Source organism: Tachyglossus aculeatus, chromosome 7 (genome assembly GCF_015852505.1).
Source record: "Tachyglossus aculeatus isolate mTacAcu1 chromosome 7, mTacAcu1.pri, whole genome shotgun sequence".
Classification (NCBI taxonomy): domain Eukaryota; kingdom Metazoa; phylum Chordata; class Mammalia; order Monotremata; family Tachyglossidae; genus Tachyglossus; species Tachyglossus aculeatus.
This window is the reverse complement of record NC_052072.1, coordinates 48,840,030-48,863,706: the sequence shown is the minus strand read 5'-3', so window position 1 is coordinate 48,863,706 and position 23,677 is coordinate 48,840,030. Positions and strand designations below refer to the sequence as shown.

The window sequence follows — 23,677 nt, the reverse complement described above, 5'->3', positions numbered from 1 at the left end:
ATAACCCTAGAAGGAAGAAGTAAGTCTGGAGTTTAACTTTCTCATGTAATTTTCAAAAGCTGTTCTACTGACAGTGTTGCGGCTGCAGAATTTGCTTTTGACCTGCCCGATGGACCAGTGGCATGCCTCCTTTCGTAGCCATCGTGATCCCTTCAACTCTTCCTCATCCTTAGCTAAGAAAAAGCTAGAGAAACAGTGTGGTCTAGTGGATAGAGCCCAGGCTGGGGAGTCAGAGGACCTGGGTTCTAATTCCGGTCCCGCCACTTATCTGACCTTGGGCAAGTCAGTTAGCTTGTCTGTGCCTCAGTGACCTCATCTGTAAAACGGGGATTAAGACTGTGAGCCCCCTGTGGGACATGGGCTGTGTCCAACCTGATTAGTTTGTATCTACCTCAGCTCTTAGAACAGTGCCTGGCACATAGTAAACACTTAACAAATAGCATAAAAAAAAAATAGAAGCATGCATTAAGCCCTATGACAATGAAACAGTCCCTGGGTGATGCATCTAAATCTTCTGAAAGGGAGAGGGAGAGAATATTTGATTTCTTTGAGGACCACTGCCTGAATTTCTGAGGCCCTCCCTGATTTTTTTTTCACTCCGAAGGGGGCTGATTTTCAAGGCTGGTTTAACTTTACAACTGGACTTTCAGCTTTCACTTAAGTAGAGGTCTACAGATCTGGCCTTGTTAAGCCCGTTGTGCCAACTTTGCAGTTCGGACACTAGCGATAATCCGGAATACTGCAGTTTCAGACATAAACCATGGTCCAGAGCATTAAAATGAGAAGCATAACAGAGTTAAATGATTGCAGACACCTTCCCCTTTAGTTAATAATTAGTAGCGAATCGTGAAGGATTCTGATTTCCAGTACAGAAGTAGGGGGTGAAACCGTGGCTAGGTGTGACAGGAGTACAGGAGAACTCAAATGAAAACTCACGGAAACAGGGTTTTCCTGATTAGATTTATTTTTTTAAGATATCCAAAAGCCTCATCCTTATGTGCTGCTCTCACAAATGTCTGTTGAACAAGTTCTGCAAAATGACAAGTGCATTCTTGCCTGCATAGTTCATGTGATCAATAGTTCCACGAAACTCAGTTTGCTTGTATCCAGCCCAGCGCATAATACAGTGCCTGGCACTTAGTAAGTGTTTAACAGATACCACAATTGTGATGAGATGAATGCATTGTGGCCTAATGGAAAGAGCATGGGCTTGTGGGGGGTCAGAGGCCTTGGGTTCTAATCCCTGCTCTGCCACTTATCCTTGGGCAAGTCATTTAACTTCTTTGTGCATCAGTTTCCTCATCTGCAGAATGGGGATTTGGTACCTGTTTGGGACCTGATTATCGTGTACCTACCCCAGAGATTAGTTCAGTGCCTGGTATATAGTAAGCACTTAAAAAATACCATAATTATAATGAGACAATTTGTGTCGGTTGTGAGGAGCTTATTTTTGTTGCCAGTGTAATTCAGAGGGTAAGGAATGGGAGAAAAAATCTTTGTTAAATAGTTTTTCTCTGCCTACTTCATTTAGTCCTGAAGATCAAATGTAGAACTGCTTTGACACTATTCAGCTTCAAAGTATTAGGGTTTTTTTCATGCAAATTCATCCCCAAGACAGCATACTGGGAAACAGTGTGGCCCAGTGGAAAGAGCATGGCCTGGAAGAGGACCTGGGTTCTAATGCCAGCTATTTCCCTTTGCCTGCTGTGTGACCTTGGATAAGTCACTTAACTTCTGTACCTCAGTTTCCTCATCTGTAAAATAGGAATTAAGTCCTATTCCCTTCTACTTAGACCTTGAACTCTTTTTGGGACGGGGATTGTGTCCAATATGATTATCTTGTATCCACCCCAATACCTAGTATAAGTGCTCAGCACATAAATGCCAGAATTATGATTATTATGCGGTCACTTTTGTGTCCTCGAGTCCAGAGAGAGAGGCCAGAAGTAGTTAAACCAGTGGATATGGATGCATTTGCTATGGTTAATGCCTGCCGGTTTTTGCATAGCTTTTTCGTGTTCAAATAATGAGGGACATTTGCTTACCACTTAATGCCAGTCAGAATTCTTGTTGGCCCTCAACAGAGAGTCCTGGAAGTTGTAACTGTAGGAATGAGACTGAATTACCCTATCATCATCATCATCATATGTTTATCAAACTTCAAAGATGTACCTGGGGTGGAAATAGGCACAGTAGTGGAGGGTGAAGAAGACAGGCGAAGGACATTTAGCAGAGTTTAGGTCTAAATTCCCATTTGCCAGAGCGCCTGCAATGGGACCAGGCCTGCTAAGGATTAAGATGTGGTAATATAGAAGAAACAGAAGCTTGATAATAGAAAAGCATTGTCACCCAATGGATAGAGCACAGGGCAGGGAGTCAGAAGGACCTGGGTTCTAATCCCAGCCCCACCACTGGCCTTCTGTGTTACCTTGGGCAAGTCACTTAACTTCTCTGTGACTCAGGTACTTCGCTCCCTCTTGACTATAAGTAATCCTTGTTGTAGGCAGGAAATGTCTTCCAACTTCATTCGATTGTATTTATTGAATGCTTACTGTGTGCAGAGCACTGTAGTAAGCGCTTGGGAGAGTACAGTACAGCAATGAACAGACACATTACCTGCCCACAACGAGCTTACAGTCTAGGGGACTCTTATACTGGACCCTCCAAAATGCTTAGTATAGTGCTCTGCACACAGTAAGCACTCGATAAATGCAATTGATTGATTGATAGAAGCCGTTCGCCTTGGTCAGTGGAGCATTTTGGGCTTTAGCATAAGATACCAACCACTGGAGCTAACATTTACAATCCTGAGGAATGGCAGGAGGGCTGATTGCTATTGGTCAGGGTTCAAACACATTTAGTGGGTAATAATAATAAGGGCATTTATTAAGCGCTTACTATGTGCAAAGCACTGTTCTAAGCCCTGGGGAGGTGACAAGGTGATCAGGTTGTCCCACGGGGGGGCTCCCAGTCTTAATCCCCATTTTACAGATGAGGTAACTGAGGCACAGGGAAGTTAAGGGGAGTTGAGGGGAGAGGTGACTGTTGTGTTCTGTTGGAGAACCTGTCCTGTTTTCTTAATCCCCCATTTTACAGATGAGGTAGCTGAGGCACAGAGAAGTTAAGGGGAGTTGAGGGGGAGAGGTGACTGTTGTGTTCTGTTGGAGAACCTGTCCTGTTTAAACCTGTCCTGTTTTCCCACTAAGTGATAACAAAAGCCCAGTTTGCTCAGGAATTGTGGGTCCTGCCCCATAAATAATAGTCAGATTCCCTATGTGATTGGTAGCCTCCCTAGAGATATCATGGGTGTGAAAACAATGTTCCTATCTTTGCCTTTAAAGATTATTATTGTGGTATTTGCTAAGCTCTTATTAAGTGTCAAGCACTATTCTAAGCACTGTTGGTAAAGAATGGTATCTTGAAACAAGTGATCACTGTACCTAGAAACAAGTGATCACTCTCCCCATCCCGGAATCTGTCTAAAAGAAGGCCTGTGTAGAAGAAGCCCCAGGAAGAGCTGGATCTGATTTCAGATCATTCAATCAGTGGTGTTTATTGAGCACTGTACTAAGTGCTTGGGAGAAAACAATACAGCTGAGTTGGTAGACAAGTTCCCTGCCCACAAGGAGCTTAGAGTCTCTATGGGGAGACAGACATTAAAATAAATGAAGGATATGGCTCCGCTGGGGCTGAGGGTGGGGTGACTATCAAGTGCTTAAAGGGTATAGATCCAAGAGCGTAGGTGACACAGAAGGGAGAGTGAGTAGGGGGAGTGAAGGCTTAGTCAGGCAAGACCCCTTGGAGATAATAATAATAATGATGGCATTTGTTAAGCACTTACTATGTGCCAAGCACTGTTCTAAACACTGGGGGAGGATACAAGGTAACGAGGTTGTCCCACATGGGGCTCGCAGTCTTAATCCCCATTTTCCAGATGAGGTAACTGAGGCCCAGAGAAGTTAAGTAACTTGCCCAAAGTCACACAGCAGACAAGTGGCGGAGTCGGGATCAGAACCCATGACCTCTGACTCCCAAGCCTGTGCTCTCTCCACTGAGCCACTCTGCGATGTGATTTCACTAAGGCTTTAAAGGTGGGGAGAGGGGCGGTCTGTCATACGTGGAGGGGGGAAGGAGTTTCAAGCCAGAGGGAGGAGGTGGGCAAGGAGATGAGATCGAGGTACAGGGAGTAAACTTGTGCTAGAGGAGCAAAGTGTGTGGGCTGGGTCGTACAATAGAGTGGCCAAGCATGGTCAGAGGGGGTTGAGTGTTTTAAAGCTGATTTTAAGGAGTTTCTGTTGGATGTGGAGGTGGATGGACAACCACTTGGGGTTCTGGAGGAGTGGGGAGACTCCCGTATGGGGCTCATAGCCGAAGTAGGAGGGAGAACAGGTATTTAATCCCCATTTTACAGCTGAGGAAACTGAGGCACAGAGAAGCCAAGTGACTTCACACAGCAAGCAACTGGCAGAGTCAGGACTAGAACCCAGGTCTTCCGGCTACTAGGCTCCTGCTCTTCCCACTAGGCCAAGCCGCTTCCCTCATATTTCCCCTACCCCCTCTCCTTTGTGCGTTGCCTGTGTACTTGAGTCTGTACCCTTTAAGCACTTGATATTCACCCCACTCTCTCTGCACCAAGCACTTGGGAGCATTCACTAAAGAAAAGGACACTCTCCTTGCCCTCTCAAACAGTTTTTAAAGCTAATAGGCACTCCTATGCAGGCTGGCCTAAATCACCTGCTACACAGAGCAGCTGAGACCATTATATCTGATGTCAGGTCAGCCTGAAATGCAGGCCAGAGGGAACATCCCCAATCTAGTCATGTAGGCAGGGAAAGTGTCTACTAACTGTAATATTGTACACTGTCAAGTGCTTAGTACAAGGCTGTGCACTTAGGAAGCGCTGAATAATATCTATTGATGGATGAGACTGAGTTACAGTGAGTGTGTTTTCTGGTAGGCAAAAGCTCACTCAGTAGAGAAGCAGCAGCATGGCTTAGAGGAAAAACATGAGCCTGAAAAATCAGAGAGCCTGGGTTCTAATTCGGGTTCTGCTGTGTGACCTTGGACAAGTCAGTTAACGTCTCTGTGACACAGTTACCTCAGCCATAAAGTGGGGATTAAGATGTGTGATTCCAATGTGAGTTTTATTGTGTGGTACAGGGACTGTGTCCAACCTGATCATCTTGTTTCTACCCCAGCACTTAGTACGGTGCCTGGTACATAGTAAGCACTTAGCAAATACCATAAAAAAAAATACTGCTGCTGTTGTTGCTGAGCCGTGAGACCCTTTCAAAATTCAAGGTCTCAGCCGAAATGCTGAAACAAGGCATTCCACAGACTCAGCAGTCTTCTAATAGAAAAAAACAAAAATCCAGCTGTGGACTCCCCTGCTGTGAGCTCTTTGACCAGGATGGGGAAATCACGTAGACTCCAGTTATTTTCTTCATGTAGGACAGAGTGGTAGAGACTGCATGAGCCATATTTTGGGGATTTAGCCCGTGCCCATTTGGCAAATCGGCATTGACCTGCCGGAGTGCCGAAATTTAAAGTGTGCCTATAGGGTAAAGTCAACATTTAAAGAAAGTATGGCCTTTTACAGGTTGCTCTAGGGCCAGGAGGCTGGACAGTCGGGTTGAGAAACTTGTTGGCTTTAGTTTGGACTTCATTTGCGATGGAAGTGGAGTGGCCACCCATCCGTCAGTTCACGGGCAGCCCGTAAAAATGATCTAAAATAGATCACCTCCCTAATGCCCCAAATTAGATTTTAGAATCCAAAAATATGGGCCTCCATCACATTGGCAGAGCAGCAGAAAGCAACACGTTTGCCCTGCGCTGTGGCTAGGGTTCTGCTTCTTGGGACCCATGCCCACTTGCTCTGTGAGCCTCCAAGAGCAGGACTCCATCAGGCACAGGGAAAAAAATCTTCATCTCCGGAAGGGCAGAGGAGCAAGCTGCCCCTCTCCGTTCCTCCTCACATCACATTGATATCTTCTCCTGCCCCCGCCAAGAACGACTCCTGGGGTCCAGATGGATGGATGTGATGGACACACATGTGGTGTCTCTGAGCCTGTCTCGAGGTCCAGATTGTGACCTCGCAGGGAGATCATCTGGGGATCAGCCCTCAAGCCCCTCATCCCCCAGTCACCACCGTAGAGAAGCAGCGTGGCTCGGTGGAAAGAGCCCGGGCTTGGGAGTCAGAGGTCATGGGTTCTAATCCTCGCTCTTCTGTTTGTCGGCTGTGTGACCTTGGGCAAGTCACTTAACTTCTCTGGGCCTCAGTTACCTCATCTGTAAAATGGGGGTGAAGACTATGAGCCCTACCTGGGACGATCTGATTACCTTGTAACTACCCCAGGGCTTAGAACAATGCCTGGAACCTAGTAAGCGCTTAACAAATACCAACATTATTATTATTATTACTCTCCCAAGCATTTAGTACAGTGCTCTGCACACAGTGGGTGCTCAGTAAATACGTTTGAATGATTGATTGAATGAATAAATGGATTGGGGATGGGAGATGAGTCCGGGAGGGGATGATGGGGCGATGCCATCAGGGTTCTTGCCCGAGGCCTTGGTGTTTCCAGGTTAGGGTAGGTGGCCCCCTGCCTTCAGAGTCTCCAAATCCATCTCTCTGGACCATTGGCCATTCCCTGGCCAAGGGAGGTATTGGGGTACAGTGGCAGGCGACCAGGGCTCTCACTCCAGCCCCGCCACTGACCTGCTGGGCGACCACCGGCATGATTTAACCCTCTGGGCCTCAGTGTCCTCATCTTGTGTCCACCCGAGGATTGGCACTTCTACATGGAACTGCTGAACTGGAGCGTGTCATCTCAGCCATGGAAGCAGATGTAAAAAAAATAAATGCGTACTCCTGCGCTGACAGGGTTCTGAAAAATGCACCTGGAAAAATTGCTAGAGCAGTGTCTGATATAGCGTGATTGTAGCAATGTGTGACCGCAAACAACAGAACATTTGGGGTGCTAGTGTGGCTGAGAATGCAAAATGAAATTACTGTTGGGTGTATAAAAACATTAAATATCATTTTTTTTTAATATTGAGCCAGCCAGCAGGTAAAATCATGCGTGTTAAAATAATTGTCAGTAAATTATGCTCACATCCTTTGTGAAAATCATTCTCAGCAGTTGGCAGCCTTGACTGGAGACACTCCAAGAATGAGTTGTAAATGGTCGCTTCATCTCCATTCATTCATTCAGTCAATCATTGGTATTTACTGAGCTCTTATTGTGTGCAGAGCTCTGTACTAAGTGCCTGGCAGAACGCAGCAGAGTTGGTAGGCACATTCCCTATCCACAAGGAGCTTATTATCTAGTAAGGGACACAGATAACAAAATTAATTACAGATGCGGGAGTGGGAAACACTATCAGAATAGGTACATACATGCTTTGGGAGTGGATATCATAGCAAGTGCTAAGGAGTAAGAACTTCCATTGCTTATTACAGGGCCTGGCACAAAGTAAGGACTTAACAAATACCACTGGTAAAAAACCAAAAACTACAAGTTCATAGATGTCACAGAAAGGAATAATTCTAGGTTGGGGAGATGAGAGTTTAGTAAGGGAAGACTTTCTTGAGGAGATGTGACTTTTGTGAGGCTTTGAGGATGCAGAGAGGAGGTGGTCTTTCAGATTCATTCATTCATTCAATCGTATTTATTGAGCGCTTACTGTGTGCAGAGCACTGTACTAAGCGCTTGGGAAGTACAAGTTGGCAACACGTAGAGACGGTCCCTACCCAACAGCGGGCTCACAGTCTAGAAGGGGGAGACAGACAACAAGGTAAAACGTATTAACAAAATAAAATAAATAGAATAAATATGTACAAATAAAATAGAGTAATAAATACGTACAAACATATATGCATATATAGAGGTGGTGAGGGGAGGGGAAGGAGGTAAGGTGGGAGGGGAGGGGATGGGGAGAGGGAGGAGGGAGAGAGGAAGAAGGGGGCTCAGTCTGGGAAGGCCTCCTGGAGAAGGTGAGCTCTCAGTAGGGCTTTGAAGGGAGGAAGAGAGCTAGCTTGGCGGATGTGCGGAGGGAGGGCATTCCAGGCCAGGGGAAAGATGTGGGCCGGGGGTCGACGGTGGGACAGGTGAGAATGAGGCACATTGAGGAGGTTAGTGGCAGAGGAGTGGAGGGTGTGGGCTGGGCTGGAGAAGGAGAGAAAGGAGGTGAGGTAGGAGGGGGTGAGGTGATGGACAGCCTTGAAGCCGAGGGTGAGGAGTTTCTGCCTGATGCATAGGTTGATTGGTAGCCACTGGAGATTTTTGAGGAGGGGAGTAAGATCTGATCTGATCTTTCAGATCTGAAGGAGCAGGTGTAGATGGAGAATGAAACAGATCCAGAACAAAACTGCTTTGGGGGAGAGGGGCGGGTGATGGCTAGTGGAGGAGGGGCAGGCTGATGAGTGACCCAAACTCACTGGTGTTGGGCCAGCTTCTGGCCCAGCCCAGCCCCGATGGCTCCGGTCCTGAGGATCCCTGGGCTGGGCTTGGTCAGTAGTTTTTCATTAAGTCTCCCCCTCTAGACTGTAAGCTCGCTGTGGGCAGGGAATGTGTCTGTTAGATTGTTATATTGTACTCTTGCAAGAGCTTAGTACAGTGTTCTGCACGCAGTAAGTACTCAAATACGATTGACTGAGTGGATGACCAGGTACGATCCACGTACCTCAGATCGGAGCTGAATATGTCTGGACCTGTGGGCTACTATGAGCCCCAGTAGTCACCTGGACCACAGTCTCCCCAGCTCACCTGTGTAGCCCCAGCCTGTTCTTCTGGCATAAGCTCCCAATCCCTTTACTTGGGAAATAGCACTGGGGACCATTATAGAAAAGGAGGTAATGAGCGCCTATCATTTGGGATGTAAATAGCGTGAGCTCTGCCAAACGAGAGGCCCGGCCCGTTACTAACGGCGGCCCATATCAAAATTATCAGTGCTGTTAGGTGACCCTCTTCTTTCTCTTTTAGCCCCTGGATCGGACTTCATAAAGCTACCCAGAAACAAACCGTGAGAAATGACCCAGAAGACAGTAAGATGACATTCTGAAGCTTGGTCTGGCACGGTTAAGTTGCTAACGCAAGGTAATTTATTTCTGTGAATAAGAGTTAAACGTTGCTGGCCCTGGGGATTAGGTGTCTTTATGTGGTTTGTATATCTCGAGGTAGATCTAGTTACCTCAAGGACTTAAGTATCCTCCTAATGTAGATGCAGAGATTGTTTGGTGATCCTGCCTAGTGGCTTCATTTTCCACAAGGCAAGCAGAGAGATTCGGGAGTCAAAAAAGGTACATATGAAGCTGTTGGTGGATAGTGCTTTGCACACAGTAAGCGCTCACTAAATACGATTGAATGAATGAATCTCTGAAAGGAAACTGGAAGCAGTATTTCTTTATAGACGAGCCAATCTCTTATCAGCTGCTTTCGTCACTCTCCCTCTTTCCCTGCCGTCCCTCAACTCCTGGAAGACTCTGGGCTCTAATGATCTGAATCATCTGTACATTAGCTGATTGTGGGGATTGGTGGGTGGGGCAGAAGAGCAACTCTGTACTCAAGTGCTGAGTACAGTACCCTGCACGTAGTAATCACTCAATAAATACCATTGCTCGGTTATGTCAGTATCCTCATGTTGTCCCACGTGGGGCTCACAGTCTTCATCCCCATTTTATAGTTGAGGGAACTGAGGACCAGAGAATAATAATAATAATAATAATGAGGGCATTTATTAAGCGCTTACTATGTGCAAAGCACTGTTCTAAGCGCCGGGGAGGTTACAAGGTGATCAGATTGTCCCCCACATGGGGCTCACGGTCTTCATGCCCATTTTCCAGATGAGGGAAGTGAGGCCCAGAGAAGTGAAGCGACTTGCCCAAAGTCACAGAGCTGACAAGTGGCGGAGCCAGGATTTGAACCCCTGACCTCTGACTCCAAAGTCTGGGCTCTTTCCACTGAGCCACCAGGCACTATGTTAAGTGCTGGGGTAGAGAGAAGCTAATCAGACTGGATACAGTCCATGTCGACTCACAGTCATCGCCCCCATTTTACAGATGGAAGTTTGAGGCCCAGAGAAGTGAAGTGACTTGCCCAGGGTCACATATAGCAGGCAAGTGGCAGGCCTGGGATTAGAAGCCAGGTGTCTGGCTCCCAGGCCACTCTGCTTCTCCTTCCTCCTTCCATGGGCTACCTCCGTACCTTCCCCGAACCACTGGCCTCAGTGATACCTTCTGTCTCCAAGTGAAGTGACTTGCCCAAGGTCACACAGCAGACAAGTGGTAGAGCCAGGATTAAAACACTTAACCTTCTGACTCCCAAGCTACCCTCTGTCCACTGCACGATGCTGCTTCTCACAATATAACAGTAACACGGAGTTGGTTATTCGTTGTCGTATTTATTAAGCGCTTACTGTGTGCAGAGCACTGTACTAAGCACTTGGAAAGTTACAATTCAGCAACAGAGACAATCCCTACACAATGGGCTCACAGTCTAGAACACAGTTTAGACACATTTCCTGCCTGCAGTGAGCTTACAGTCTTGAGGGGGAAACGGACATTAACACAGTTAAAATACGGATCTGTACGTAAGTGTCTAGGGCCTCTAAGAAGAAATCAATTCAGATGGCATCAAGTCTGTCTTCAGTCTTTGTACATTTTTATTACTCTATTTATTTATTTTACTTGTACATATCTATTCTATTTATTTTATTTTGTTAGTATGTTTGGTTTTGTTCTCTGTCTCCCCCTTTTAGACTGTGAGCCCACTGTTGGGTAGGGACTGTCTCTATATGTTGCCAACTTGTACTTCCCAAGCGCTTAGTACAGTGCTCTGCACACAGTAAGTGCTCAATAAGTGCGATTGATTGATTGGTCTTTTTGGCCTGGGAAAAGTGCAGGAAGGCTGGAAGGGGTTTAACGATCTGGCTGACGGTCTTCAGTGAGGCAAACTAGGACTAGGACGAGTCTGGAGTCCAAGTTGGTTCAGTGTGTGGGTGGGGGCAGTGGTGTTCCCGCCGACCTAGATTTGGTTGAAGGCAGACAAGGAGAGGGCACCTCTTCGCTTCCATCTGCTGCAGCGTTTTGTCTTGAGTGCTGCCAGGTAGCCTCGGAGAAGGGGACGGAATAGAAATGACTCCATACCATCAATTTCTTGAAGGAAGAAGAATTGGGAGTCATGCTTAGTTTGTGCTCAGAGAAGGTAAGGAAGAGGGTGGTTCTGTCACGCCTGCTACCAAGCAAACCACTTTCCTCCCTAATAATAATAATTTTGGTATTTAAGTGCTTAATCTGGGCCAAGCACTGTGGTAAGTGCTGGGATAGATACAGTACAGTCAGATCAGACTGTACTCCCCCTTTTAGACTGTGAGCCCACTGTTGGGTAGGGACTGTCTCTATGTGTTGCCAATTTGTACTTTGACTCCATACCATCAATTTCTTGAAGGAAGAAGAATTGGGAGTCATATTATGCTTAGTTTGTGCTCAGAGAGGGTAAGGAAGAGGGTGGTTCTGTCACGCCTACTACCAAGCAAACCACTTTCCTCCCTAATAATAATAATTTTGGTATTTAAGTGCTTAATCTGGGCCAAGCACTGTGGTAAGTGCTGGGATAGATACAGTACAGTCAGATCAGACTGTACTCCCCCTTTTAGACTGTGAGCCCACTGTTGGGTAGGGACTGTCTCTATGTGTTGCCAATTTGTACTTCCCAAGCGCTTAGTACAGTGCCCTGCACATAGTAAGCGCTCAATAAATACGATTGATGATGATCAGACACAGTTCCTGCTCCACGGATGGCTCTCGATCTAGGGGAGGGAGCCATGTGTGGCTCACGATGTAGGGGAAATTGAGGCATAGAGCAGTTAAGTGACTTACCCAAGGTCACTGATCAGGCAATTTTAAGTGACTTACCCAAGGTCACTGATCAGGCAATCCCTGATAAATGGTCTCATTCTTGAAAGTCGTTCTGGTCAGGGATGCTGGGAACTGTTTTTAAAAAATAATTGCCCCCCTTCAGCAGACACAGGAGCACATTACTTTCTAGACAGTGTTCATAAGCAGTGTTGTCTCCGGGAAGTAATGATATTTATTGAGCATGTACTGTGTGCAGAGCAATGAACTAAGCACTTGGGAGAATATAATGAATATAATGAAGTTGGTAGATATGTTCTCTACCCGCAAGGAGTGGGAGTCAGGACCCCTGGGTTCTAGACACACCTCTTCTGCTGTTCTGTTCTGTGATTTTGGGCAAGGTCTTAACCGCTCTTGACCTCAGTTCCCTATCTGTCAACTGGAGATAAAATAGATTTTAAGCAGGTGTGGGACAGGGACTGTGTCCAGTCTTACACACACTGTATCTCTAACCCTTCACTTAGCACGTAAGTACTTGCTAAGTGCCCCTGTTTCCTGAAAACTATCTGCAAACCCCATCTCTCCTTTTCATTCATTCATTCAATCGTATTTATTGAGCGCTTACTGTGTGCAGAGCACTGTACTAAGCTCTTGGGAAGTACAAATAGGCAACATAAAGATGGTCCCTACCCAGCAACGGGCTCACAGTCTAGAAGGGGGAGACAGACAACAAATCAAGTAGACAGGTGTCAGTACTATCAGAATAAATAGAATTATAGCTATATACACATCATTAATAAAATAGAGAAATATGTACAAATAAAATGGAGTAATATGTAGAAATATATTCAAGTGCTGTGGGAAGGGGAAGGGGGTAGGGCAGGGGGAGGGAGGGGGGTCAATGGGTGGGGGAGAAGGAGGAGGGGAGGAAAAAGGGGGGCTCAGTCAGGGAAGGCCTCCTGGAGGAGGTGAGCTCTCAGAGCTCTCCTTTGTGGTTTAGACATGAAACCTTGTAGCCCCTCCACACTACTACCTCCTCCCTGCTGGACTGTTCAGACCAAGCCAGATCTTTCAGAAGCCTTCTTGTGGGAAGGAACTCATGGAGTTAGGGCGTAAGTGAATCATTACCAAATCAATTGATCAGTGGCATTTATTGAGTGCAGAGCACTACACTAAGCACTTGGGAAAGTACAACATAACAGAGTTGGTAGACATGTTCCCTGCCCATAAGGAGCATTATGCACCCCACCCACAGCCCTTAAACATACATATTTGTAATTTATTTTAATGTCTGCCTCCCCCTCTAGACTATGAGCTCTTTGTATGTTTAGAACAGTGCTTGGCACATAGTAAGCACTTAACAAATACCGTTGTTACTATTATTATTACTGTCCTACTGCTTGGGAGAGTACAGTGCAATACTAACAAATGCCACAATTATTGTTAGTATTATTGCATTGTATTCTCCCCAGCCCCCTCTCAGGATCATACCTGAAGAGTTTCCAATAATCTTCCAGTCTTGGCTACGGGAGGGAGAGTCAAGTTGACTGTGTGGAAGAAGGCACTTCTGTAGTTTTACCAAGAAAACTCTGTGGATCCACTACCGGAAGGGTTGCAGATAATGGTGGGGTTATCTGCAGATAACGATTGTAGATAATGGAGAGATGTGTCCATATGGAGTCACTGGGTCAGGGATGACTCAACAGCTTAAGACAAGACTCTCCCAAGCAGTTAGGCCAATGCTTTGCACAGAGTAAGCCCTCAGTAAATACAATTGACTGATTGATTGATTGAGACCATGCCAGATCTTTCAGAAATATTCTGGAGGAAAGGATCTCATTGGGATTTGAGTAGGAGTTTCATTATCCAGTCAATCAGTGGAATTTATTGAGTGCATACTGTGTGCTGAGTGCTGTACTAAGTGCTTGGGAAAGTTCATTCATTCAATCGTATTTATTGAGCACTTACTGTGTGCAGAGCACTGTACTAAGCGCTTGGGAAGTACAAGTTGGGAACATAGAGAGACGGTCCCTACCCAACAGTGGGCTCACAGTCTAGAAGAGTGGGTTCACAGTTCAGTACCGAACCTGTGGGTAGTCCAGTACACCTGCAGTAGGTTAATAATCTGCAACCAGGAAATCGCTATTATCCCAGCCTGGAAAGAGAAGGGCCGGTGGCTGTGTCATCTGAAACCTGACTCCAAAATTCCATTATTGGTTGTCAACAATCACAATGAAGTGCCAGCTTACAGCAGATTGGAACCTGAATTTCTCTGTGTAGTGCTTACAAGTTCTCAAACAACGCAAATATCTGGCAGCCACCTGCATTACCACTCATCATGGGTAAAATATATTCAAACAGCGTCCTCTCCCTTCAAAGGGCATTTGAGCTGTTCTTTAAAAAAAAAAAGCTGCTGGTATATCCTGCTTCTTGAATGACCAGCTAGTTATCAATCAGTCATATTTATTGAGTGCTTACATGTGTGCAGAGCCTTGTACTAAGTACCTGAGAGAGTACAACGTAACAGAGTCAGTAGGCACATTTAATTACCGTGCAGTTTTAATGCCGGGTGAGGCGTCTCGAATCTTCAGTCCATATTTAAAATGGCAGTAAGTGGCAGTTCAGAGTCACCAGCGATAAGGTAAGTCTGTATCAGAGACTTGCTTATTGAGTAAGTTACTGCCAACTTTTGCACAGAGTGGGTGGCATCAGGCTCCCCAAGCTGCTCCTGCCCGGTGAGGTGGAGTGGGACAACCCCCAGCCAGGAAAGCCGAAGGACATCTTTCATGTTCTTCTGGGAAGAGGCAACTGACAGACAGACCGACCTGCTCCACAGCTATCAGATGTGAGGAGACTCCTTTTGAGCAAAGGTGTGGGTCTCCAGAAGCAGATTTGCAAATAGGGTCAGGTTCTCAGAGAGAGAGAGCTCTAGGTGCAAAGCAGTGCTGTTTACTCAGTTGGCACTCAGTAAGAACGCTCGATTGATTCATTCGTTCAGTTGTATTTATTGAGCACTTACTGTGTGCAGTGCATTATACTAAGCGCTTGGGAGAGTACAACATAATGCAGCGTGAGAAGCAGCGTGGCTTATTGGAAAGAGCAGGGGCTCGGAAGGCAGAGGTCGTGGGTTCTAATCCCAGTTCCTCCACTTGTCAGCTGTGTGGCTTTGGGCAAGTCACTTAACTTCTCTGGGCCTCAGTTACCTCATCTGTAAAATTAAGACTGTGAGCCCCATGTGGGACAACCTCATTACCTTGTATCCCCCCCCCCCCCCAGCGCTTAGAACAGTGCTTGGCACATAGTAAGCGCTTAACAAATACCAACATTATTATTATTATTATTACAATAAGCAGTCAAAATCTCTGCCCACAACAAGCTTACAGTCAAGATTGAAAGCAAGGAATAGTCTTATGGGGACAGGACTCCTGGTCATTCAACAGTTTTCAGCTACAGGTAGTGATCGCCATAGGGGCAACATTTCCAGTGCAAGCCACCAACTGCGGGGGCGGGGGGGGGGGAGTGGTGTGTGTGTGTGTGTGTGGTGTGTGTGTGTGTGTGTGTAAATAGATGCAAAAGCATTGAATATCAAATGAATTCAGGGCTGCGTTGAGCCTACGGAGCCTGCAGTTATAACCAGGTACTTTTATGGAGACTGAATCAGCAGGAAGATAATACTTTGTGATAACTGAAGCACGCATGTGTTCACTGGTGTTTGATTTGGACCTGTAAAGAAAGGAAGAAGGGGAGACTTGACCTGTTAGTAGATCTGTTTAAAGTCCACTTCAGCTCAGAGACATCAGCACAGACCTTTGCACACAAATCAACTTTTGCTCTGTTTCCCCAGTCTTTTGACCTGTGAAACTCCAAAGGAAAAGGGAGTTGCCGAGGTTTTTTAACCTTGCGTTCAATGTGTTTACTGACCAGGACTGTGCCACAACCATTTCTTTGTCAGAAGCCTCCGTTTCCAGTCGAACGTGATCTACAACTTTTCTCATCTTAAAACCCGACCTCCAGGAGGTCTGTCATCCTGGTTCCAAGAGCTCTGACGAAGGCAGTGCAGAGTTTGGAGGTTTGAATTGACTTTATTTTTAAAGTCACTCCAGAAAGAATACCCCCCAAATTTGAGATTGATTATCTGCCCTTCATTTTGAATTTTATTTATTTATTTATTTATTTATTTATTTATTTATTTATTTATTTATTTATTTTTTGGGAAAAATGGAGAGGCATTTTAGTTGGCCTACATGGATCTCCTGGCGGCAGGGTGATGTGTCTACTGCCAGTGAATCAGCAAAGGGTTGTGTTCTAACAACTGCTTGGATTTTTTCCCAGAATTCGAGGTCTTCTCCATGTTGATCACAGACTCCAATTGAGCACTGGGCTTGGATTGGTTTTGATCTCTTCCTTCTTTCTAAGATAAACGAAGTCCGTACCACGATGACTCGCGACAGCGAGGACTCGGAAAAGTCAGCCGCTGACCCCACCGCTGGCCGGGAACTGCAGTCCTGGAAGTTCTTGGTGTTTTTCCTCTGCTTCTACGGCTTTATGAACCAGATACGGCCCGGCGAAAGTTTCATCACCCCCTACTTACTGTCCCAGAGCTTCACCCAGGAACAGGTGAGATTGCTTGGGACAAAACTGCTCTGATGCTTTGGACCCGAGAAGCAGCATGGCGTAGCAGATGGAGCACAGGCCTGGGAGCCAGAAGGTCATGGGTTCTATTCCTGGCTTCATCATGCGTCTGCTGTGTGGCCTTGGGCAAGTCACTTTACTTCTCTGTGCCTGTTACCTCCCCTATAAAATGGAGATGAAATCTATGAGGTCCATGCGGGACAGGGACTGTGTCCAACCCAATTTGCTTGTGTCCACCCCAGCGCTTAGTACAGTGCCTGGCACCTAGTCAGTGTTTAGTAAACACCCGTTGAGACTGTCAGGATCGGAGGCAACGACTCCGGGCGGGGTGATGCCATTTCTTTCTCCCAGAACTGGGTCTGTAGGTGCAGAGCCATTTCTTTCCACTTTGTGAGCTGGATGGGCAGCCAGGCCAGTTCCACTGGCCTCTCCACTTAAGAGAAGGAGGCCGGGAGAGTTACTCTGTAGTTTCCCCTCCCTTAAGACTGAGCTGAAGCAGTCAGAGAAAAGGATCTGGGAAGGAGTAGAGGGGCCAGGTGGAAAGAAGAAAACAACTCTCTACCATCTTGAAGGCAGGGTTCGTGGGCCTGAGACTCTGAACTCTTCTTGTCCTTCACAGTCTCTCTCTTTTTCTCTGGCTCTTCAGCAAACTCTGTGACTGGTTCTGTCAGTACTCTTTCTGGATCTGGGTGCCTTTAGCAGTGCCATCTTGGGTCAGATCCATGACCCAGTATTCTCACCAATAGTGGCAAGAGGGTGAGTGGAGGAGTCATGTGGTGCATGAGGGTGAGTGGAGGAGTCATGTGGTGCATGCCCTCTTGGCATCAGTCCTTCCCAATAGTCTCATTTTTCATATGTTAACTAGTAATCGTCACCCCACCCCTTTCCTGGTCATGCCATCGTCGCAGCCCCTTCAGCAGTCAGTCGTATTTATTGATTGCTTACTGTGTCCTCAGCGCTTGAGAGTACAGTATGACACAGTTGGTAGACATGTTCCCTGCCCATAATGAGGGCAGCATGGCCATGAAAAGCAGGGTGGACTAGTGGATAGAGCACAGGCCTGGGAATCAGAGGACCTGGGTTCTGTTCCTGGATCCGCCAGTTGTTTGCTATGCATGTCCTCGGTCAAATCATTTAACTTCTCTCTGAGCCCGTCACTTCATTCGTAAAATGGGGATTAAGACCCACATGAGCCCCGTGTGAGATACGGATTGTGTCCAATCTGATTAGCTTGCATCCACCCCAGCATTTAGTACAGTGCTCGGCACATAGTAAGCGCTTAACAGATGCCATAAAAAAAATAGCCATCTTACTGTCTGGACTTCAGCACTCATGGGTCCATCCTATTCATTTATTACTGATTTATTTAAAAAGCCATATGAATTACATAGCTCACTATTCAACTGTTGCATATTGATGCATTTATGTGTGCTTGTCTCCCCTCATTAGATGGCTAGGCTTTTCCAGGGCGGAGATTGCTCCTTTTCCTTCTCCTGCCTGTCCTGCACAAGAAAGCACACAGTACTGTTGTCTATATCATTTTCATTTAGCGCCCACCAGCCCCCCTGAGAGAGCAGCACTCTCTCTCCCACTCTCTGTCTCTCTTTTCATTGACAAGGAAGCTGGGACAAGTTTCAAAGCAAATAAGCAATAGGGCTGAAAGTAGAACTTTCAGGCCTTGAGCGTCTGACCTTTGCCCCCGTGACTTGCCCCAGGCTGTTCTCTTCTCCACCCCTAAACTGAAGAAAACTGAGAAAATGTATTCATTATCTCTTATGTATCTCTGGGGTGAGAGGAGAAAAGAGGACTCTTATTCCTCCAGAAGTTCTAGCTCCTGTTCACTGACACATACAAGAGGAAAAGTTAATAATAATAATGGTACTACTTAAGCACTTGCTATGTGCCAAGGACTTTTCTAAGCATTGGGGTCGATACAAGTTAATCAGATCAGATTCTGTGTGAGCCTCACAGAGAAGAGGCTCACGCTCTCAATTCCCGTATTACAGGTGAGGAACTGAGTCTGGAGAAGTTAAGTGACTTTCCCAAGGACACAGAGCAGACATACGGCAGAGCCAGGGTTGGAACACAGGTCCTTCCAACTCCCAGACCTGTGCTCTATCCACTAAGCCATGCTGCTTCTCATCCCTGTGGCTCTGAGCCACGAGTTCTGTTTTCATTTATGTCCTTGCCTTTCTCTTTCCAAAACCATGCTACCCAAAGGGAAAATTATGGTATTATTAAACATTTACTGTGTACTAAGCACTGGGGTAGACGATCCAGTGGGGCTCACAGTCTGAGGTAAAGAGAGAGGGTAAGAGGAACCAGGCATAGAGAGGTTAAATGACTTGCCCAAGCACACACCCAGCCAGCAACAGCACAGAAGGAATTAGAACTTAGCCACTGGGCCAAGGTGCCTCATGTATGAGATCTCGAGCACACCCTGGGGATTTTTCCTTGCAGCCGTAACCAGGCTATTTTGGGAATGTTGCAGCAACGACGTACGTGCACGTGACAGCAGCCGTGTCTGTATAGGGCATACCTAAAGGCAAATGGAAAAAAGCATTGTACTGAATGTAAACGTTGAAACAAATGATCCCCATGGGTCGTCACGATCTCTCACATGTTGGCCACACAACCAGCGATAGGAGGATTTGACTAGGGAAGTTTTATTGCTACCCAGCACAGAAAACTTGAGCTCCCGCAGACGGTGTTTGCTAAGAGGTTGTGACCTTGATTCCTCTTGATTGGCCTGGCAGTTTTGATTGCGAGCTGTTGCCATGGATGCCAAGGGTTTGCTCTTCTTTTTATCGCCCGCTCAACCTTCCTGGACTCTCAGAGCCACCCTGAGGCTCCACCAGGCCTGAAGCTGGGAAGGGGATGGGAAAGTTGAAATGTGGCACGTAGGTCAGGCAGATTGGGGGCAGTTTCAGAGGTGCCCTGCCACTCAGTACGATAGTAATAATAATAATAATGATGGCATTTATTAAGCGCTTACTATGTGCAAAGCACTGTTCTAAGCGCTGAGGAGGTTGCAAGGTGATCAGGTTGTCCCATGGGGGCTCACAGTCTTCACCCCATTTTACAGATAAGGTAACTGAGGCACAGAGAAGTTAAGTGACTTGCCCAAAGTCACACAGCTGACAATTGGCGGAGCCGGGATTTGAACCCATGACCTCTGACTCCAAAGCCCGTGCTCTTTCCACTGAGCCACGCTGCTTCTCGATCCCCTCTAACTTTTTGACTTTTCTTCCTGATGGAAGTTTTGCCCCCTGTAGAGTTTACCAAAACCCCAAATTATCTTCCAGGTAATTAAAGGGAGTTGTATTAATTCATGGGGGAGAAAGCCGTTAATAGGTCACCAGAAGGAGGGTTAGGATCGATCAGTTAATCAATCAGTGTTATTTATTGAGTGCTAACTCTGTGCAGGGCACTGTACTAAGCACTTGGGAGAAGCAGTGTGGCCAAGTGTAAAGAACACAGGCCAGGGAATCAGAAGACTTGGGTTCTAATCCTGCCTCTGCCACCTGTCTGCTGTGAGGCCTTGGATATTTCACTTCACTTCTCTGCCCCTCAGTTTCCTCATCTGTAAAATGGGAATTCAGTACCTGTCCTCCCTCCTCATTAGACTGTGGGACAGGGACTGTTTTGACCTGATGATCTTGTTCCTACCTCAGTACTTAGTACAGTGCCTGGCATGTAGTAGGTACTTAACAAATACCACGGTTACTGTTATTGGAAGAGTCCAATACAGTAGAATTCAGAGACATGGTCCCTACTCTCAAGGAGTTTACATTTAAACCGGGAGACAGACATCAAAATGAAAATACAGATAAGAGAAGCAACCCGTTACAAGGAGATGTACATAAGTGCTCCACAATATGGGGCAGGAATATCTAAGTTACTCGAAAGTCAGTTGGTCATATTTATTGAGCACTTATTGTGTGCAGAGCACTGTACTAAGCACTTGGGAGAGTACAATGTAACAATACAACTGACACATTCCCTGCCCACAATGAGCTTACAGTCTAGAGGGGAGACAGACATTAAATAAATTTCAAGCATGTACAGAAGTGCTGTGGAAATGGGATGGGGGATTGAAATAAAGGAGCAAGTCAGGGTGGTGCAAAAAGGATTTGAAGAAAAGGTAAAGAGGGCTTAGTCAGGGAAGGCCTCTTGGAAGAGATGTACCTTCAATAAGGCCTTGAAGTGCGAGAGAGTAAATGTCTGTTGGCTATGAGGAGGGAGGGCATTCCAAGCCAAAAGCAAGATGAGGACGAGAGATTAGTGGTGAGATAGACAAAATGGAGGTAGAGGGAGAAGGTTGGAGGGGGCAAGGTGATCGAGTGTTTTAAAGCAGATAATAACAATGGTATTAAGCGCTATGTGCCAAGCACTATTCTAAACACTGGGGTAGATACAAGGTAACCAGGTTGTCCTGTTTGGGGCTCACAGTCTTAATCCCCATTTTGCAGATGAGGTAACTGAGGCACAGAGAAGTTATTGTGACTTTCCCAAGGTCACACAGCTGACAAGTGGCAGAGGCGGGATTAGAACCCTTGACCTCTGACTCCCAAGCCCGCGCTCTTTCCATTAAGCCACGCTGCTTCTCTAATGGTAAGTTGTTTCTGTTTGATGCGGAGGTGGATGGGCAACCACAGGAGGTTCTTGAAGAGTGGGGAAACGTGGCCTGCAAGTTTTTGTAGAAAAATGATCCGAGCAGCAGACTGAAGTATGGACTGGAGTGGAGAGAGACAGGAGGCTGGTGCATTGGAGAAGGAGTAGGAAGGGAAAATGAGGTCAGGCAGGGGATGAGAACCTAGTTAGGGAAGACTTCTGAGAGGAGATATTTCAGTAGTGTTTTGAATCGTGCTGGTGCATTGGGGAGGGGTTTGCAGGCTGGTGGACCTATGAAGGGGGGGGCCAATAATAATAATTATTATTATTATTGTGGTATTTAAGTGCTTACTAAGTTCCAGGCACTGTACTAAGTGCTCAGGTTGAACAAATCGGGTTTTTCCCACATGGGGCTCAGTTTCAATCCCCATTTTCCAGATGAGGTAACTGAGGCACAGAGAAGTGAAGTGACTTCCCCAAGGCCACACAGCAGACAAGTGGAGGATCCGGGATTAGAACCCATGATCTTCTGACCCCACCCAGGCCCGTGCTCTATCCACTGCTCCATGCTGCTTCGCATGATGGATGTGAGTTGCCGGGACGCATGCTGGGTTAGTGATAGTAGAGCTGATCGAGTGTCTTGAATCCAATAGTTAGGAGTTTCTGCTTGAAGTGGGGATGACTAAGCAGTCATTGGAGGCACTCAAGTAGTAGCGAGACATATGCAGAAAGTTTTTTAAGAAAAGTGATCCAGTGTGGTAGCAGTTTGGATCAATCAGGTTTTTTTAGAAAAGTGATCTGGGCAGCAGAGTATAGACGGGAGAGGCTGGAGGTAGAGAGCTCAGCCAGAAGGCAGACGCGGTAGTTGAGTAGTAGCAGTAGTAGTAATTCAAGTCCTTGAACTAATGTGGTAGTAGTGTGGCTCAATCAATCAGTGGTATTTATGGAGTGTTTACTATGTGCAGAGCACTATACTAAGCTCTTGGGAGAAGACACTATAACACAGTTGGCAGATACATTCCCTGCCCACAATGGCCTTAGAATCTAGAAGGTGGAAAGAAAAGAGCGTATCGGGCAGGTGTCGTGGAGTTAGAATTGATAAGATTTAGTGACAATGAGAAAGGTTGAAGGAGAGAGGTGAGTCAGGGCTAATGCCAGTGTTGTGGGCATTAGAGGCAGGAAGGGTGGCGGTGATGTCTACAGTGATGGAAAAGATGAGGAAGAAGAGAGTTTGTGAGGGGCGGATGAGAAGCTCAGTTTTGGCCGTGTTGCGTTTGAGGTGTCAGTCGGACATCCAGGTTGAGAAGTCCTGAAGGCAGGAAGAAATCTGATATTGCAGAGAAGAGGAGAAGTCAAGGCTAGAGTTATAGATTTGGGAGTCATCAGTGTGGAGATGGCAGTTGAAGCCATGAGAGCAGATGAGTTCCCTAGGAGAGCGGGTGTCGGTGGTAAATAGAAGTGGACCCAGAACTGAGCCTTGAAGCATCCTCATGGTAGGGGGTGGGAGGCAGAGGAAGAACCAGTAAAAGAGACCAGGAGAGGACAGTATCCGGGAAACCAAGGTTTGATAGTATTTCCAGGAGAAGGGGGTGGTCCAGGGTGTCAAAAGTAGCTGGGACATTAATGAGAATTAGGATGGAGAGAGTCTGTTGGATTTGGCAAGGAGGAGGTCACTGGTGACATGGGAAAGAGCAGTTTCGGTGGGGTGGAGGGGGCAGAAGCCGGAGTGCAAGGAGTCAAGAGGGGAGTTGGAGTAGAGGAAGCGAAGGCAGTGGGACTTAACTCATTCGAGGAATTTGGACAGGAATGGTCGGTGGGAGATGGGGCCACAGCTGAAAGAGGCAGAGGAGGCAAAGGAGGCCTTTCTTTTTAGGCTAGGTGATACAGATGTATGTTTGAAAGCAGGGGGAAGGAAGCCATTGCAGAGCAAGTGGTTAAAGAGCAGTTAAGGAGGGAAGAAAGGTGAGTTCTAGTGTTTTAATAAGGGGCGAAAGGCTGATGTTGGAGGCATCGATGGCGTGGCTCGATTTTAAAAGTAAACGGGAGATCTTCTTTGAGACATCTGGAAAGGATGAGGACTGGATGTGGGGGCTGAGGACTGGATGTGGGGGGTGGAGGGATCATGGTCTGGGCAGGAAAGCGGGGTGGTTTCAGTTCTGTTAGTGAAATTGGGGGGTGAGTGATGAGGGAGGCAGAGGAAGGTGTATGATAGTAATACTGTAACCACTAAGATGGATGCCAAGGAAGGAAGCCATTATTCGATTCCCTTAAGCGTCTTTGGTTGCCACTGTCAGCTAGGATCGTGGGCCAGGTTTACCACTGATCTGACCAGAAGTGGCATCGCACCAGATGTATGAGGTTCATGCAGACTTGGCCTCTGAATCTCCTCATACTTTCTTCATTGCCATAATCATTGAGAGTCTTGGGCTCACCCATCTGCTAAGAAAATAGTGAACTCTTTTTATTTGGAAACCAAGGAGAGTTCCCCAGAGATTTGACTGACTTAATAAATAGCCCAGTTAAAAGAATGTCAGGCATTAGTCAGGGTTGGGTATCGTTTCTGGGGGAAGAATGTGG

General features: G+C 46.6%; 1 protein-coding gene across 4 annotated transcripts in view; it reads left to right on the top strand.

The window, feature by feature from the left end:
* The window catches only part of SLC19A1 (solute carrier family 19 member 1), a 42,825-nt gene that overhangs the window by 6,000 nt on the left and 13,148 nt on the right, over window positions 1–23,677 (top strand). For 3 of the 4 annotated variants that reach the window (XR_005451856.1, XM_038749649.1, XM_038749650.1), the window contains exons 2-3: window positions 8,985–9,098; window positions 16,271–16,471. Coding sequence is in view for 3 of the 4 variants with exons in the window: in XM_038749649.1 (XP_038605577.1) it covers window positions 16,292–16,471 (180 nt within the window). In the remaining variant the exon portion in view is untranslated. Of the gene's footprint in view, window positions 1–8,984; window positions 9,099–15,891; window positions 15,924–16,270; window positions 16,472–23,677 lie in introns of those variants that run through there. The other variant, XM_038749651.1, reaches the window with a different exon arrangement.